Source organism: Camelina sativa, chromosome 5, assembly GCF_030686135.1.
Source record: "Camelina sativa cultivar CO46 ecotype springtype chromosome 5, ASM3068613v1".
NCBI lineage: Eukaryota > Viridiplantae > Streptophyta > Magnoliopsida > Brassicales > Brassicaceae > Camelina > Camelina sativa.
The window spans coordinates 40,426,134-40,444,159 of record NC_141884.1 but is presented as its reverse complement, the minus strand read 5'-3'; the positions used below and the strand labels follow the sequence as shown (position 1 = coordinate 40,444,159).

The 18,026-nt window shown below is 35.7% G+C and overlaps 2 protein-coding genes and 1 long non-coding RNA gene across 52 annotated transcripts; 2 read left to right on the top strand and 1 right to left on the bottom strand.

Moving 5' to 3' along the window:
- Positions 1 to 134: 134 nt before the first annotated feature.
- LOC104788409 (DExH-box ATP-dependent RNA helicase DExH3-like) lies at positions 135 to 11,056 on the top strand. Of its 50 annotated transcripts, none has more exons than XM_087452132.1 (50): positions 135 to 296; positions 472 to 520; positions 663 to 743; positions 848 to 948; positions 1,054 to 1,214; positions 1,304 to 1,418; positions 1,533 to 1,663; positions 1,756 to 1,886; positions 1,965 to 2,135; positions 2,245 to 2,470; positions 2,558 to 2,609; positions 2,749 to 2,787; positions 2,873 to 3,027; positions 3,132 to 3,219; positions 3,313 to 3,475; positions 3,577 to 3,652; positions 3,746 to 3,859; positions 3,982 to 3,999; positions 4,088 to 4,158; positions 4,254 to 4,307; positions 4,418 to 4,480; positions 4,563 to 4,657; positions 4,757 to 4,803; positions 4,905 to 4,960; positions 5,118 to 5,194; positions 5,345 to 5,424; positions 5,506 to 5,618; positions 5,707 to 6,040; positions 6,135 to 6,225; positions 6,338 to 6,484; positions 6,566 to 6,706; positions 6,829 to 6,900; positions 7,021 to 7,380; positions 7,601 to 7,669; positions 7,765 to 7,862; positions 7,958 to 8,004; positions 8,102 to 8,176; positions 8,279 to 8,353; positions 8,463 to 8,529; positions 8,632 to 8,794; positions 8,879 to 8,903; positions 9,016 to 9,117; positions 9,205 to 9,302; positions 9,392 to 9,491; positions 9,774 to 9,825; positions 9,923 to 10,069; positions 10,173 to 10,383; positions 10,481 to 10,532; positions 10,680 to 10,717; positions 10,796 to 11,056. In XM_087452132.1, the coding sequence occupies exons 11-14, from the start codon at positions 2,589 to 2,591 to the stop codon at positions 3,193 to 3,195; spliced, it is 279 nt and encodes a 92-aa protein (XP_087308258.1). In that variant the 5' UTR covers positions 135 to 296; positions 472 to 520; positions 663 to 743; positions 848 to 948; positions 1,054 to 1,214; positions 1,304 to 1,418; positions 1,533 to 1,663; positions 1,756 to 1,886; positions 1,965 to 2,135; positions 2,245 to 2,470; positions 2,558 to 2,588; the 3' UTR covers positions 3,196 to 3,219; positions 3,313 to 3,475; positions 3,577 to 3,652; positions 3,746 to 3,859; positions 3,982 to 3,999; positions 4,088 to 4,158; positions 4,254 to 4,307; positions 4,418 to 4,480; positions 4,563 to 4,657; positions 4,757 to 4,803; positions 4,905 to 4,960; positions 5,118 to 5,194; positions 5,345 to 5,424; positions 5,506 to 5,618; positions 5,707 to 6,040; positions 6,135 to 6,225; positions 6,338 to 6,484; positions 6,566 to 6,706; positions 6,829 to 6,900; positions 7,021 to 7,380; positions 7,601 to 7,669; positions 7,765 to 7,862; positions 7,958 to 8,004; positions 8,102 to 8,176; positions 8,279 to 8,353; positions 8,463 to 8,529; positions 8,632 to 8,794; positions 8,879 to 8,903; positions 9,016 to 9,117; positions 9,205 to 9,302; positions 9,392 to 9,491; positions 9,774 to 9,825; positions 9,923 to 10,069; positions 10,173 to 10,383; positions 10,481 to 10,532; positions 10,680 to 10,717; positions 10,796 to 11,056. The 50 variants fall into 50 exon arrangements, with proteins under 50 accessions (XP_087308258.1, XP_087308301.1, XP_087308286.1 ...); XM_087452175.1 differs by having other exon boundaries at positions 4,905 to 4,989; positions 8,102 to 8,142; positions 8,279 to 8,341; positions 8,486 to 8,529; positions 8,887 to 8,903; XM_087452160.1 differs by having other exon boundaries at positions 4,905 to 4,989; positions 8,102 to 8,142; positions 8,279 to 8,375.
- Positions 11,057 to 14,003: 2,947 nt separating this feature from the next.
- Positions 14,004 to 14,991, top strand: LOC104788405 (uncharacterized). Its single transcript, XM_010514152.2, has 3 exons — positions 14,004 to 14,349; positions 14,472 to 14,618; positions 14,710 to 14,991. Exons 1-3 carry the CDS (start codon positions 14,071 to 14,073, stop codon positions 14,851 to 14,853), a joined length of 570 nt encoding a protein of 189 aa, XP_010512454.1. The 5' UTR covers positions 14,004 to 14,070; the 3' UTR covers positions 14,854 to 14,991.
- Positions 14,897 to 16,197, bottom strand: LOC104788406 (uncharacterized). The gene is made up of 2 exons (XR_768257.3): positions 15,724 to 16,197; positions 14,897 to 15,631 (listed from the first exon to the last, which is right to left on the bottom strand). It is a non-coding gene; the product is annotated as an uncharacterized LOC104788406 (long non-coding RNA).
- Positions 16,198 to 18,026: the final 1,829 nt, after the last annotated feature.

Sequence of the window (18,026 nt, the reverse complement as noted above, 5' to 3'; positions counted from 1 at the left end):
TTCCTTTTTTTTTAATAACCTACTTTAATGGTCTATCCACCGTTGGATCTAAAAGACAATTACAATCTAACGGCTGTAATAGAAAAATAGGATTTGGTTTTTATTAATAACCGTTGGGGTTCTCATCGCTCTCTATAAAGCACAGAGGTCTCTTCTCTTGACACAAAGAGAGAGAGAGACTCGTCTTTCAGGTGGCGAAAGAGAAAAAAAAAAAAAAAAAAGAGAGAAGAGTTAGGGTTTGATTTGATTGAGTTACGGCGGCGACTAACTAGGTTAGGGTATTGAACAAATCAGAGGTATTTCTTGTTTTCTCCTTCTTCTGAATTCGATTTTTGTATTTGATTTGATTGAGTTAGGGTTTTGATTCGAAAGTTTGTATTTTTTTTTTTTGATTGATTGGTTTCTACTAAACTTAAAACTAACGAAGATTCATTCTTTCATTGGCTATCTGAATCTGATGATGGTTGATAGTCTTTTTGACAGTCCCCCGTTCGACTCATTCAACACGGTCCTCCTAAAGGTGAAACCTTTTTTTTTGTCTCTCCATCTAAAACTAATGAAACATTGTTCACTCACTATTCCAATGAAAGTTTCAAACTTTGATATATACTTAAAAGGATATTTTCAATTAACTAACCATGTGTTTTTTTTTTCTTTTATAGGTTGTATTGGAATGTTTCGACTCATTCAACACGGTCTTCGTCCCCGAGCTTCAAGTTCTTCGCCCCACCACACACAACAGAGTGAGTTCAAAATCGGTTTAAAGTTTTTTCTTTCTTTTCATTGTTACGATTTTAATTGCTTTGATGAAGCTAAGAAAGATTTGGTTTTATTGCTTTCTTCACAGAATTAGGGGAGGAGTAAAAGATGCACACTATATGCAGGACGCAGCAACAACAACGATGGAATGTAAAATTTTTATATCCTTTTTTTCTTAATCTCTGTTAAGTAAGTGATCTCACATTCCTTTTCTTCACTGTCTTTTTTCTTTTTCTTAACCTGTTTGAAGTTAAACCTTTATTCAGATGTAGATGTTTTTTGAATATGATGCAGCTTGTGTGTGTGGTAAAATTAATCTCAGAACCGTGGACAAGACCACTCATTATGCCCTCCTGTAAGTATAATTCCCGATACTTAAATTTGCTTCTGGAAATTTATCATAGAGCGGTGGATTCGAGGAGGCTGCTAGCAGCATATCAAACTCAGTGGCCAAGGTTCCATTTTTTTTCTCTGGCTCTTTTTGGTAATTGGCTTGGAAACATTTATCTTGACTGAAGTGTGGCTTATCATGGCTATGTTGCAGGTTGTACATGATGAGCTAGTGAAGTTGTGATGGCTGCTCGAGAAGTATCTGAGCTACGCTTTGGTAAACCAGGTCTTAAAGCCCTAGAAGACCTTTTCCTAAACAATTAGACTTGGTACTCTCTAATCTCACCCTCTCTATATCTTTCCATCCTTCTTCTTCTTCTTCTTCTTCTAGTTTGCAAATTCTCATATTTTTTTCTGTTTTTTTTGGCCATGGATTTATTTAGGTGATATTATGTTTTCACGGATGTTTGATGAGATTCATGCCTTGAAGCAATTTAAAGTTGCCGCTGATCTTTTGGCCAAGAAAGATGATTTACCTCCACTATATGATAGTTGCTACATTAAAAATAATCAGGTCTGTTTCTCTGACTCTAAATCTTCATATGTTTTCTTTTTCTTATGGATCCGACAATGTTCCATATGTTTTGACATGTCTCTTTCTGGTAGGTGCGTGTTGTGTTGGCCATGGAAGATACATAACACAAGGAGCCAAGTGAAGGGCCCACAGCTGATGTTTGTTCTGTTTACTGGTGGACTCAGGAAAGAAGCTGCTTGCAGAGCCAAACTCAAAGGCTAAGGTTTGATGTTTTTTCTCTGCTTTCTATTTTACATGTTTTTAATTTTCCCTCTCTCACGCAATTTCTCAGCAATTTCAGGCCCGTGATTATAGTTCCTTGTACTCAGAGCTGAAGTCAACGGTGCTCTTCTCCATCGAGACATGTATGTATGAAGCCAGAACTTAGGAGAGATTGTGTCTGCTACATGTCGTTTTTCACACCTTCTTGCTTCCTCTACCCGCAATCCAGCTTCTATCTTTCTCCTCCACGGTTTGCCTTCCAACCTTGCTTCTTATTTTTTTTCGTTTTGATCTCTGTTGAGTGGTTTTGTCATATTGTTTTTTTATTTGTCTTCTTTGTGATGTTCTGTGTTGTGTAGCTGAGACGAGAGCTATGGAGTTTGGTGAAACCAAAGAGTGTTGTTGGCCATGGAGGATACATATATCAGATGGACCCAAGTGAATAGCCCAGATGTTTCTTCTGTTGACTGAAGTGTGGCTCATCACTACTATGTTGCAGATTGTACATGATGATGAGCTTGAAATTGTGATGGCTAGTGGATTCGAGGAAGGAGGCTGCGTGCAGATAGTTATAATGCCTTGTAGGTAATTCCCGATACTTGAATGGCATCTTTTAACGTCTTGTTACATTTAGTTTTACAGTGAACAACAATTATGCCTTGTTTCTTTCAGGCACCGTGGATCATCCCAAAACTAGTTGGAGATGTCACATGTCCTCCAAAAGGTAAAAATTTTTTGTCTCCAATCTCCACACACAGATTGAGTTAAAATCAGCTTAATTTTTTTTTTTTTTGGGTCATTGTTACGATTTAGATCAGAAGGAGACTGATATTTTTGTTTTTTTACCTTTGTTGCTTCTCTAGATGGTCCACAACGTTGCAGCAGCTTCCTGCTCTTATCAAGTATACTTCATTTATTTTTGTTCATTCTATTTGATCCACTTTTTACTTGGGAAATGATTTGATACATTGCGTGAACTTTTTATAGGCTGCATCTTTCGTGGCCATTGTTGATGAGTGGAAGTGGAAGTTAGGCGTTCTGTTGGCCAATGATAGTCAACAAGAAATTGTTTCCAGAGACAAAAGGGATCGATGGGATTATGAGCAAATTTCAAATCTTGCCAAGAGAATGGGACTGTACAGGTATAGAAACTAGACCTTTATGTTTTTCAATACCAATTTCGTATCTTGCAGTATGTGCTAACCTGATTTCTTGTTTCATTGTGTTTTTGGTTCTAACTTAACAGTGAGATTTATGGGAAGTGGTTGTCGCAAGCGAGGTTTCCTCTACCCAATTACCGGCCAGATTAGGATGACAATCGACCACAACGAGAGGTAACATTGCCTCCCTTGGTTTACCAAAACCATGAGGCACAATTTATACTTGTAGTTTAATATGCTGAATTTGTAACGCATCCCATTTTGCAGGTGGTACTTCCTTTGAGTTAGCAAAGAAGGGTTCCTGCAGAACACCTTGTGTTACTTTCTCTTAGAAGAAGTTGGTATTTGATAATATTTGATCTCACTTCACTTCACTTCACTTCTTCTGATTCTTTGGCTCCCATCATCTTCTCCATGGCAACATTTGAAGGTATGATTGACAACTAATGTTTTGCTGCAACATTTTGGTTTCTACTCCCTTGTCTTGTTTTTTCGTCTTTCTGATATGAAATCCATTTTTTTCTTTTATAGGCTGGAATGTTTCTTGAAGGTATGTGTGGAGCCTGGATGGCTACCAACTCTCGTGTTAGCTAAATCGTGCCAAAAGGTAAACGTACTGAATTATTTAGCTTTATTGTCTTACTGTATCAGATCCTAACTTGATTCTCCCTTACAGTGATCATTGTTTGAATTGCTGCAGCATGGCCAACTTGTTTTCGTAGCAGATTGGAGCTCAAAATCGGACGTGGAGTTATTGAATATGATGTAGCTTCTAGAAAGATTATCATAGAACCGTGGACAACACTTATGCCCTGTAAGTAATTCTTAATACTTGAATTACATCTTCTTTCACTAGTCGTTTGATTTTTTTTAACGTCTTCTTACATATGGTGTTACCATGTTTCTTTCTGGCCCTGTGGATCATCTCAAAACCAGTCAGTTGCAGTCCAAAAGGTTAATATATCAGATCCTAAATTTACTAGAGTTATTTAGCTTTGTTGTCTAACTGTATCAGATGCTCAACCAATAATCCTTTATACAGATGTGGAGTAATTGAATATGATGCAGCTTTAGGAAAGTTTATCATAGAACCGTGGAAAAAACTTATGCCCTGTAAGTAATTCCCTATACTTGATTTGCATCTTCTTTCACTACTCGTTTGATTTTTTAATGTCTTGTTACATATGCTTATACCATGTTTCTTTCAGCACCTGTGGATCATCTCAAAACCAGTTGGAGATGTTACGTTTGTCCTCCAAAAGGTGAAACTTTTTGTCTCCAGTCTCCATAGTGAAAAGACTATCTATTTTCTCAGTTCCTGATTTTATATGGATCACGTTCAGCTCAACTGGTTCCTACTATATCTTTCCAGGTCTCTGTGTGTCAAATGTAAATGGAATTTTGGGTGGTGGTTTACTCACTGCCGGATTATATTGTAAACATTTACCTACTTGTCATTTTCTCATCTTTGATCTCACCAGTATATTCAAAGTTTTATGTGTGTTTGTTATCTGCAGGTTGTATTGTTACAGAATGAGGGGGTGATGCACACTATATGACGCAGCAACAACAACGATGGAATGGAAGATTAATATCCTTTTTCTTAATCTCTGTAAGTAACTGATCTCAAATTCCTTTTCTTTACTGTCATTTTTCTTTTAACTTGTTTGAAGTTATTCCTTAATTCTGATGTAAAATTATTGACAACCAGCGTGTGTAACGTTATCACAGAACCGTGGACAAACACACCTATCCCCTGTAAGTATAATTCCCGATACTTGAATTGCATCTTCTCTCACTGCTCGTTTGATTATTTTTCTAAAGTTTTGTTACATATGGTTTTACCATGTTTCTTTCAGGCCTCCCTGTGGATCATCCCAAAAACCAGTTGGAAATGTTACATGTCCTCCAAAAGGTGAAACCTCTTTTGTCTCCACAGACAGAGTGAGTTAAATCTGCTTAAAGTTTGGTTCTTTTTTTTTGTGTGGTCATTGTTACGATTTGGATCGGAGGAGACTGATATTTCGGTTTTTTCTTTTCTTGCTTCTCTTGATGGTTCACTTTCTTCACAGAATCGGGGATGATGCACTATATGACGCAGCAACAACAACGATGAAATGGAAACTTAATATTCTTTTTCTTGATCTCTGTAAGTGATTCAAATATTTGTTCATTCTCAACTTACAGTGATCTTCAATTGTTTGAACCGCTTTTGCAGTATGGCCAAATTGAAGTGTACGAGTTAAAGTACTATATATTTCTCAGTTCCGATTTTATATGCATCACGTTTCTGTTTCAGCTCCATTGGTTCCTACTATAGCTTTCCAGGTCTCTATGTGTCGAAAGTAGATGGAAGTTTGGGTGCTGGTTTATATTTTGGTAAACACTTTCCTACTTGTCATTTTCTCATTTTTAATCTCACAAGTATATTAAAGTTTTTATGTGTTTTGTTATCTGCAGATTGTATTGTTACACGAGGCTTCCTTCAACATTTGGCGAATCTATAGAGAATGGAGATTTAGATTCAGGATGCTAACGCAAAGGCGACAGCAAATATCAGTCTGCTAATTTTGGTAACATACTAAAACTCTTTTTCAAAATTTGTGTACGTCATCACATTGATATACATAAGAAGTTTCTCACCGTGGCAAAAAAATGCAGGATAGAAAGTAAAATCTTTATGTCATCGAAATTGACTGTCAGGAGACCTCTTAGATTGAAAGAAGAATATGTTGAGGGTTTGGTGTAATCCCCAACCGTCATTGAAGAATCAGTTTCTGAACAGCTAATGGGCGCATTGGGTCAAGCTGCCTCAATGTTGTAGCAGCTTCCTGCTCTTATACTTTAGCCAGCGGTCTTAGAAATCCCCCGAGTAAGCTAATTAATTAGAAGGGTAATCTGCTAATTCCACGGTTTACTAATCTGCCGTTCACGGGCATAACAATGTCTATAACCCTACTATCTTTCCTCACAATGTTGGTCTTGGAGCCACCAGGCAAGTATAACCTAAAACGTTTATTTGGTAGTGCATGTTTCCCGTCTCTATTTTTATGAACGCGATCTATACCTGATAGTTTTTAGTTTCACAGGATTCGTAATCTGGTTAAGAGGATTGGAGCAGCTACTGTAGTCGAAGTCAGAGCCACTGGAATTCCATACACATTTGCTCCTTGCATCCCAGTTAAGTTTCTGTAAGCTGGATCTTATAAGTTCACACCTTCTGCCAAAGTGTTATAAATATCTTTGGTACTTTGGACATTTGTTAAAGTTGGTTCTCACTCGCTTTTTGTAGGTTTGTAGAGATCCCAGATGGGGGTAGGTGTTATGAGAGCTACAGCGAGGATCACAAATTTGTGGAAGACATGACAGACGTCATACTTGGTTCACAAAGAGAGCCTCCTTCCAACTATAAGCATGGCGTTCCATTTGTTGGTGGCAGGTAAGGCTTTTGCTAAATTGGTTGTGTTATATGAGCTTTACATAAGTATGTTCTTCCTTCAATGCTGTGTTATTTTGTCAGGGATAAAATTGCAGTATGTGCCAAGCATTACATGGGAGATGGTGGGACAACCCCGAGGAAAAAATGAGAATAACGCGGTGACTTCTTTACATGGTCTTCTTAGTGTTCGCATGTCTGCTTATGCTGATGCAGTTTACAAAGGTGTTTCCATAGTGATGGTTTCATATTCAAGCTGGAACAATGCAAATACTGAGCTTATCACAGGTAATTTGATTCTAATTGTCTTGACACTAGTCCTAATAACTATAATTGTCTTGAGACAGGTTCAAAATGCTATATTGGATTCCTGAAAATGATCGGAGCACTGGTTGAGAAGGAAAATCTAACGGATCTTGGTTTGTGTTCTATCTAAGTGCTGAAAAAATATGTTCCAACATTTTCTTATAACTACATGTATCATGACTGAGTCATGACTGACTTTCCTGCGTGCTTTCTTTTTGACCTGTTGTAACTAGGGAAGCTCATTGATTATCCCCGTTGATCCCAAGCTGGGGAAAATGCTGATAATGGGTGCCATCTTCCGCTGCTTTGACCCGATCCTGACAATTTGTATGTATTATAAGGACTCAGTGTCAGAGATCCTTTCCTTCCACCTCAAGACGAAAAGAATGCAAGTACAAGGACTCATGATTCATTTTTATGAGTTATGTTGGAGGATCGTCTATAAAGCTCTCCGGTGATGAATCCGTTCAGGATCGTCTCTCGTCGACTCCTACTCTCGAACTCGCCTCTTCTCTTCTCCTCGATTCCACTAAACGATGCTTCTGGACACGAGCTGCTGTTCACAATGACTAGGGTCAAAATACAAATCAGAGGTATCTTCTTCTTTTAAATCTATGAATCCCTTTGATTTGATTTTTAAAAAGTTTGTATTTTTGATTGATTGGTGTCTTATTTTGTTTCTGTGAAACATGTGTTTACTATTGATTGATTGGTGTCTTATTTTGTTTCTGTGAAACATGTTTTTACTATTCCAACGACGATTCGTTCATTGGCAATCTGATGATTCTATTGATGGATGATGGTCTTTGACAGTCCCCCCGACTCAACACGACGACCTTCCTTTTCTTCGTTCGCTTCAAGTTCCGGTCGACAGACAACATAGTGAGTTAAATTTTGCTTAAAAGTTTGTTTTTTTTTTTCATTGTTAGATCGGAAAGAAACTGATATTTCGTTTTGTTTTTTTGTTGCTTCTCTAGATGGTTCACTTCCTTCACATAATTGGGGATGATGCACACTACATATGACGCAGCAACAACAACGATGGAATGGAATTAGTATCATTTTCTTGATCTCTGTAAGTGATCATAAATTCCTTTTCTTTACTGTCTTTTTTTTACATGTTTGAAGTTAATCCTTATTCAGATGTGGAGGTTATTGAATATGATGCAGCTTCTGGAAAGTTTTTCATGAAACCGTGGACAACTCACTTATGCCCTGTAAGTATAATCCTGATACTTGAGTGTCATCTTCTTTCAACTACTCGTTTGATTTTTCAACGTCTTGTTACAATTGTACGTACCATGTTTCATTCAGGCCCTGTGGAAAAACCAGTTGGGGATGTCACATGTCAAAAGGTGAAACTTTCTGTCTCCAATCTCCACACACAAAGTGAGTTATAATCTGCTTATAGTTTGTTTTTTTTGGTCATTGTTACTATTTAGATCGGAAGGAGACTGAAATTTTGTTTTTTTTTCTTTGTTGCTTCTCTAGATGGTTCACTTTCTCTATAGAATCCGGAATGATGCACTATATGACGCTTCAACAACAACGATGGTATGGAAATTAGTATCCTTTTTCTTTGATCTCTGTAAGTGATCTTAAAATCTATCCTTTTCTCTGCCTGGTTTTTTTTTACCTGTTTCAAGTTAATCCTTAACAAGTAATCCTTATTCAGATATGGAGTTGTTGAATATGCAGCTTCTGGAAAGTTATCATAAAACAGCGGACAACAGTTATCCCCTGTAAGTAAAATTCCCGATACGTGAATGTCATCTTCTTTCACTACTCGTTTTGATTTTTTAACGTACGTCTAGTTACAGATGGTTTTACCATGTTTCTTTCAGGCCCTGTGGATCATCCCAAAACCAGTTGGAGATGTCACATGTCCTCCAATAGGTGAAACCTCTTTTGTCTCCAATCTCCATCTGAAACTAATGAACCTGCACTCCTTTGTGAATGAGAGGATTACTGTCTAAAGCGGCTTAACCCCAACACCCAGACAACCAGGTAGGCGCTTTTTTAAATATTTTGGTTTTGATTTTTGCGTTGGTTTTAAGACACTATATTATTTTGTCTTTAACTGGTTCCTAGCTTTTCAGGTCTCTGTGTGTCGAAGGTAGATGGAATTTTGGGTGGTGGTGGTTTACTCGCTGCTTGCCTACTTATCATTTTCTCATCAATATATTCAAAGCTTTTAAGTGTTTTGCTATATGATTGTATTGTTGCAGGAGGTTTCCTTCAACATTGGCGAATCTATAGAGAATGGAGATATTGATTCAGGATGCCAACGCAAAGGTGACAACAAATATAATATCAGACTTCTCCATTTGGTAACAGACTAAACACTTTTCAAAGTTTGTTTATGTACTCACATGGAACCCCATAAGAGCTTTCTCACAGTGGCAAAAAAATTTCAGATAGCTAATAGGCGCATTGGGTCAAGCTACCACAACGTTGCAGCAGCTTCCTCCCTTTAACAAGGATACTTTAGCCGGTGGTCGCAGAAATCCCCTGAGTAAGCTACTTTTTTCTTATTTTATACACAAGTACATAACCAATTTCTGCTCACAGGTGCACTGAACCAACTAGTGTTATATGCTTTAGGTGGATCCTTTGAAAGATTCTTCGTAACAGATTTCATACATGTTTTACTAGGAGAGCCTCCTTCCAACTAAAAGCATGGTGTTCCTTTCGTTGGTGGCAGGTAAGGCTTTTGCTAATTTTGTTGTGTTATATGAGCCTCACATAAGTATGTTGTGTTTTTCATAATCGTTTGAGTTTTTCATGCGTGCTATTATGTAAATCGTTTTGAGTTTTTCTGGGAGAAGCAAATTTGTGGCAACTGCAAGTTGAACATCAGAAAACTAGGGTCATATACCAGCGTGGCTCAGTTCTAGTTTAATTTTTGTTTCATGATAACCTCCTCACCGGTTATATCTGCTTGTTTTGCCCACCTTTCACCTGAAAATGTATTTGTATCCTGCAGCTAAAGAGAATTTGTGTCTGTAGTCCCCGATATATTGAGCTAGTCCCAAAAGGTGGTTGATGATGCATTTGCTTGTATTCCATTTCTTCCTTGCTTATTTTGTCTAGATGGTCTTAAGACATTTTAATTTTGACCAATGTAACACACAGAGAAAAATTGGTGGAGCTTTGGGGACAAGAGTGATCCCTTCAATTCTGGTGTCATAACTTACATATGTCAAAAGGAAGGTAGGAGCTTGTTCGTATGTTGATGATCCAGCTGGGTGTCAGTCACTGCTTTCACGAGCAATACATAAGGTTGTATACTCCATCATATACTCTAGTCTCGGCTCAGATAGATTAATTTACAGTCATAAAAACACTGTTTCTGATTCAGGTTTGTATGCTTTTGGTGATGCAGGTGTTGGTTTAAGAACTCTGGGGGATTCTAATATGCTTGCTAATAGTCATAGAGAACTGGATTCTGATAGTGTCAATCACTTGGTCAGCACTTTCTCATCGGATCCAAGCCTAATAGCCTTTGCACAGTTGTGCTGTGACACATTTGGGTGGGTACACATTTGGTAAAATTAATCTCAGAACCGTGGACAAGACACTCATTATGCCCTCCTGTAAGTATAATTCCCGATACTCAAATTTGCTTCTTTCATTGCTTACTCGTTTCATTATTTGACGTCTTGTCTTGTTACATATGGTTTTACTTTTCAGGCCTTGTGGATCATGCCAAAACCAGTTGGAGATGTTACATGTCCTCCAAAAGGTAAAACTTTCTGTCTCCAATCCACACACAAATTGAGTTAAAATTTGCTTAAAAGTCTTTTTTTTTTTTTTTTGGTTCATTGTTACGATTTAGATCAGAAGGAGACTGATATTTTTGTTTTTTTTTTCCCCTTTGTTGCTTCCTTAGGAAAGAAGCTGCTTGCAGAGCCAAACTCAAAGGCTAAGGTTTGATGTTTTTTCTCTGCTTTCTATCTTACATGTTTTTATTTTTCCCTCTCTCACGCAATTTCTCAGTAATTTCAGGCCCGTGATTAGAGTTCCTTGTACTCAGAGCTGAAGTCAACGGTGCTCTTCTCCATCGAGACATGTATGTATGAAGCCAGAACTTAGGAGAGATTGTGTCTGCTACATGTCGTTTTTCACACCTTCTTGCTTCCTCTAGTTATATAGAAAAAGAGATATAATTTTTAAAAAATGTAAAAATAATATGATATTGTATACATAAAATACATATACCATGTATACATCTACGTTTAAGTTTTAAAAATGGCATTCATGAGACCACATCCTCTGACCACCGTAAACAAAGTATGTTTCCATATTCCATAGAAAGTAAAACTTCCTTAATCTCAAATATTCACCTTTTATTTATATTCTATGATATGATTCTCCCAGTCCGCATCTATATATATATTCTTATTAACTTCTCGAATTCTTTGACATTAGAAAGAAAAAAAACTAAGGCATAGGAATAGGATCTTTGAAAATAAAAAAAGAAGAATGTATCTGCTGCAAGTTTGCCTATGGGTTGCTTTTTTAATCATGGTCATTCTTCTTGCGGGAGGCTTCTTTCATATGATTGTTTACCAGAAAAAGTTGGAGTATCTGCAAGTTTGCATATGGGTTGTTCTTTTAATCGTGGTCATTCTTCTTGCAGGATGCCTTTTTTATATGATTGATCACCATGAGAAGTTGGATTATCTGCAAATTTGCCTCTGTGTTGCTCTTTTAATCGCTCTTTTAATCGTGGTCATTTTTCTTGCGGGATGCCTCTTTATATGAATGGTCACCGGGAGAAGTCAGAGTGTTTTTTACACAAATGTCAATCGCATTAAAACATTTAACTCATAAGTTTAACCACATGTTTCGAGAGCATCCTGGTACGGGCTTAATAGTTAATACTAACTAGGTAATATCCCGCGCATATGCGCGGGTTGTTGTATTACATATGTTAATTTATTTTAGATTATTTCATAATCATAAAATTATGAGAATTTTCTGAGAAATTGTTTTAAATAAAATTTTTTAAAATGGTATTTCTAATACTGGTATTGAAAAAAATGTATTTTTGAAATTCTTATTAAAAATACATATATAACAAACAAATTTCCTAAATGTCAATAATACACTTTATTTATTCAAATCATAAAAATTTACTATGATATTCAAAATTTACCTAAAACATTTAATAATCAAATTGCAAAATTATTTTTTAAGTATCAATTAAATATATTTACTATAAAATTATATGAAATGCAATTAAAAATCCCAAATATTAATTAAATTTTCTGTACAGTCAAAACACTTCATTGTTTAGGAATATGTCAACAGAATCTTCATTGTTTAGTAATGTTCACCGGTGAATTCCCTTGTCAGATGAAGCTTTGAGCTAAGGAGTTTGAGAAATATACAAGCAGTCACCTGAATTATAAAGAGGACATGTCGGAATTAATAAAATATTATTAAATTTGTGATAACACGGATTAAATACTCATTTTATTATTTGTCAACACTATTAATATTAAAATATTTGACATATAAAAATTTTTTTATCCCGTGAAAAAAAATTAAGTTGATTTGACTAAAAGTGTGTAAAATAATTAAATTATTAGAAAAATATGACTTAATCATAGCGTATAAATGACTTACTATATATTTAGATCATTTATTTATTTTTATAATAATTAAAAATTAAAATAGAATCTCACACACTAAACAAAACAAACTATATATAACAAACAAATGGTTATGGAATATATTACGGGTAAAAAAAATGATATAAATATTTAGCCGCACAAACGGTTGGAAAATTTAATTATTCTCAAAATATTCAATTTTTAACAAACAAATATAATATAAAATATAAATAATAATAAAATTATATGCACGCGGTGTACGCGAGTTAAAATCTAGTTATATAGAAAAAGAGACATAATTTTTAAAAAATGTAAAGATAATATGATATTGTATATAACATAAAATACATATACCATGTATACATCTACGTTTAAGTTTTAAAAATGGCATTCATGAGACCACATCCTTTAACCACCGTAAATAAAGTATGTTTCCATATTCCATAGAAAGTAAAACTTCCTTAATCTCAAATATTCACCTTTTATTTATATTCTATGATATGATTCTCCCAGTCCGCATCTATATAGATAGTCTTATTAACTTCTCGAATTCTTTGACATTAGAAAGAAAAAAACTAAGGCATAGGAATAGGATCTTTGAAAATAAGTAAAGAAGAATGTATCTGCTGCAAGTTTGCCTATGGGTTGCTTTTGTAATCATGGTCATTCTTCTTGTGGGATGCCTCTTTCATATGATTGTTTACCAGAAGAAGTTGGAGTATCTGCAAGTTTGCATATGGGTTGCTCTTTTAATTGTGGTTATTCTTCTTGCAGGATACCTCTTTTATATGAATGGTCAAAAAGAGAAGCCAAAGTATCTGCAAGTTTGCCTATGGGTTGTTCTTTTAATCGTGTACATTCTTCTTGCGGGATGCCTCTTTTATATGATTAATTCCAAGAAGAAGTTGGATTATCTGCAAGTTTGCCTATGTGTTGCTCTTTTAATCGCTCTTTTAATCGTGGTCATTTTTCTTGCTGAATGCCTCTTTATAAGAATGGTCACCGGGAGAAGTCGGAGTGTTTTTTTTACACAAATGTCAATCTTATTAAAACATTTAACTCATCTGTTTAACAACAGGTTTCGAGAGCATCCTAATACGGGTTTAATAGTTAATACTAATTAGCGTTAAATCTCTACTCTCGGATTCGACTATGTTCTTTTGTCTTAGTAGTCACTAGACTTGTACTTAGCTCGTCCCTTTTCATATTTGGGCCTCGGCCTAACAAAACTAAAGTCAGGGGCTGGTTTTTTATTTTTTATTTTTGTATTTTTTTCTTTCTTCATTTTTATAGCAAAATATTTTTCTATTGATATATAAATATAATAAATAATATAAGTTGGATATATCATAAATGTGTATTATTTACAAGCCATATGCTCATTTTTTTTTTTTTAACTTTCTTTTCACCAATTGATCGTAAATCCAGTTGAATATTTTTATTTTTAATTCATTTAAAAAAAAAAGATAATGAGAAACTAATAAATCGGTCACCAAAAAAGAATAAAATGTGGCTGTAATTTTATACACATAAGCTTCAATTTTTCTTACTGGTAATAACTTTCTAAAAATAGGAAAAAGTTTGATTACAAAAGAGCAAAAAAATAATAATAATAATCAATTTGGAAAAAATCAGATAAAAGGTTAAAAAAAAAAGAAAAAAATGAAGTGGGAAAAATTCCGAGAAACTGGGACCGGAACCACAGACACGACGATGCCAACTCCTCCGGTGTCATCAGAGGCGACGACGGCATCCAAAGAGATCGATCCAAATAGTGTATTGATGGTTGCTGATTTCTTCAAAGCTATCGCTCCTGACTCATCTGTCAACGATTTCACCGAATCCGACTCTTTCTCAATCTTATTTCAAAGCAACACCAAAGCTCTCTCCATCTCACGCGGTCGTGTCTCTTGCTCCGTCATCGTCACACCTTCCTTATCCGTAATCTCTCTGTTTTTTTTTTTTCAATTGAATCAAATGGGTTTCGTAAAGTTTTCGATCTTTTTCTGTTTCTTGTGAATATTAAAGTTTCGATCTTTCTCTGTTTTGTTGTGAATGATTAGAATTTCTTTAATGGGTTACATGGAGGAGCAGTAGCATCAATTGCAGAGAGAGTAGCTATGGCTTGTGTGAAAACTGTTGTCTGTGAAGATAAACATCTCTTCCTTGGTGAATTGAGTACGTCTTATCTCTCTTCTGCTCCTATCTCGGTAAGCTTATTCATTCATTCTTTTAAGATTTTTTTGGATCTTCGAATCAAGAGAAGAAGTTTAATTTGTGTGATGTGAGAGATTTTTGCAGTCTGAATTGGTTGTGGAGGCGTCGGTGGTGAGGACTGGGAGGAATCTGTCTGTGGTGAATGTTGAGTTCAAGATCAAGGAGACTATGAAAGTCACTTACCTATCTCGTGCTACTTTTTACCATTCTCCCATCTCTAAGCTTTAAGCTTTTTGAATTGCTCAGAGATCTTCTTCTTATAAGCTCTATGTTGATTGTTTATGTTCTCTATTCCATGAAATAAAGATTCTGTATACAGAGATTAGCCTTGAGATATATATGTAATAAGCATTACTAGTTTTCATATGTCTTTAGTCACTTTATTACAAACACTTAAAGAAGAAATTTGCACCCGCATTTAGCAGAGCATGACAAGGTACTCTGTCTGAAGGAATCAACTGCAGTGGTTTGACATAGATTCAAAGCAGTTTGTGTTGGAGCCTTGGAGGAATAGATCTATGGAAGAGCATCCGGGAACCTGGTTTAGGCCACAGGCGAATATTGCTTACAAAAAAAAGGCCTCGTCACGGTTCTCGATTGGATCCTCTAGCTTGTGGAAGCATTGTTACACCAGTCTTTCCATCAAGAACACCAAGTAGGATCTTTTGAAACCTGGTTTTGCAAGGAAGAAACAGAGTGGGGAAAATTAGAAAAGGCTCACATTTGGTGCACCTTACCTACTTGTTTCTTTCACGAAATCAACTCATTCATCAAGCTGTAATTAGATCAAGACCACCAAAAAATATTCATAAAAAGGTTATTGTGTAGTCTGCAATCACTCCTGGTTGTGCTAAGAAAACATTGAAACACATATCTCTCAAAGCTTCAAGAATACGGATGAAGTCGGTTTCTTCTTTGATGTTTTTTGAGATTACCACCAAATTTGGCCCCCTATCACACTGGTCCAATAACATCCCACTAAGTCTTGCATATTTATCCCCTGGAACTACATATATCAAACGGAAACATAGATTAGATCAGACATATATAAGTAAAAATAAAAAAAAAGAAGAGTGGTGATTCAGTAAAGGAGTTAACCTTTACTTAGTTATCATCATCAGTGAACGTTTTCTTATCAACAACATAAGCCCATATTTGAGGACACCTCACCAATAGTAACCGATGTTCGCAAGAGCTGATTTGATCGAGAAAGGATCGAGACCCTTTGGGATTGGGAAATCCTCCACGTCCCAGAACACGCTTGTCTTACCAACTGCAGCGAATTTCCCGTCCATTGGGATGTTTCTGTCCATCGACAAGTTTCGTTTCGTTTCAACGGAGTGACTCTGAAGAAAACAGTAAACTAGGGTTAGAAGGCGAAAGGTTGGGTTTCTTATATCGGATGGGAAGACTATTAAGAGTTGAGTTTTCTCAACGTTATATAACCGACAAACCAAATTTAAAACGTTTTGAAATTAGGGCATTAATTTAATTATTTGGTTGATTCCTCTCCAAGCTTCTTAATTACAGTTATGTTCAGTAGTACTCTGCTACAGATTAGTTTATCTAAACATCTTCTATTAATTTCACACTAGCTAGTATCAAAACCACAAATTCCAAGATCCAAAAAAACCATGACAAATACTTCTTTTTTGGTGAGGATCGATGGAATTCTTTGGTTGATTCCTTTAGATTCTCTATTCAATAAGCCAAGATTCTGTATATACAGATATATATAATAATCACTTCTACTTTTTATTTGTCTTCAATAATACCCTCTACGAAAATAGTTCATCCCCATTGAGCAGAGGATGACAAGCTGAGATCTTCTTCTTTTGCTGGTGAAGTCTCTCAAGGAATTAATGAATCTAGTCTTGTTTTTAACTCCCCACTACTGGATTCTAAAATGAATACCATTTGTGTACCCTGTAGGAGGGATAGAACTATATCGAAGGAGCATTCAGGCACTCATGAGTTTACACGTCAGTACTCAAATGGGTTCTCTTCTCTAGCTTATGCAGACCAGTGTTTTCATAAAAGACACAAGTAGCTAGGAAGCTCCTGAAAACGGAGAGTGCTAATGCTTGATAGTGATTGGTGAGCTTCAGTTCCTTTAAATAATTTATGCTGCTTTTAGACCACTTATCACTAGGTCCACAAACCAAACTGATGAAGCTTGAGCGTTCTCTCCTTTCGCCACAACAATCTCGTATCCACTTCTAATCGTATCTCTGTGTCTGAATCAGACACAAATACCACATGAAAATTTAACATGTAACGAGAATGCGGAAATTTCATGTTTTGTTCCATCTCATCAGAATGAAATCGGTCTGTTTCCACTGATCATTAATGAAGGTCCCTACTCCTCTTAATTGAAAGATTCTTTCGTCATTATTGTGTTCTCACCCATCTCAAACTCAAGAGTTTTACATACTTCATTCAGTTAAAAAGGAAAAGTCAACCTTGACATGTATCCTACTGTTTTGTCGTATCCTTGTGTTAGTTTAGAACTTTAGATAGTGTGAATATATGTACGAATTATAGACGATAACACTTAAGAAATTTTTTTTGTGATAAACTCACATGACATAAGTTATATATATACATGTTAATTTACACTATATTTTAAGACTAATCTCCAAATTTTGTGAAAAAAGGAAGAATTATAGAAACCGCAACAAGAATGTTCGAAACCAATTTTGGTGAATCCTATCATGAATTGGCTACAAAACACAATTGTATTTCTCTATTAGTCTATTATATCACTGGTTTGTGAGATTCGCCAAAACAATAGAAACTCCTTAATTACTACTACATATTATCTATTATCGAGATATGTCCAAGTTTATCTTGTGATACAATGCATGCAACTATTGTTTCTTTCCAAATTATAAGATCAGTAAATGTCAATTGGTATACACACCACACTGCATTTCAAATATCCAGTGACAACTACTAGTGAACGATTGGTAGGATGTGTGTTATGCAGGGCCGGCTCAATTATTTTTGGGACCTTGTGCTCAATTTAACCTTTTTCCAGAAAACTAGGGTTATATTTGCAATATTTCAAACTTTAGGACCCTAAACCTTAAAGAAAAAATCACAAAAATCTGGGGACATGGTGCTTTTGCACCGTCTGCACTGCCTCTAAGCCGGACCTGGTGTTATGATGTCATGGAGTATCGTGTCACGATCATGACTCTGCATGATCTGACAGAGATGCAAACTAACATTAAAAGCTATAAAGATGAGGAAGTTCATGGAAATTTTGGTATCCATAGACTTGCTATTCCTATTAGGTCTTTTATAGGTCAACTTCTTTTATAATGATAGTTTTTCGGATATATATGCAACGTCAGGTACAACGCACAAGTTTCTTTCCAACAATTACTAATAAATCC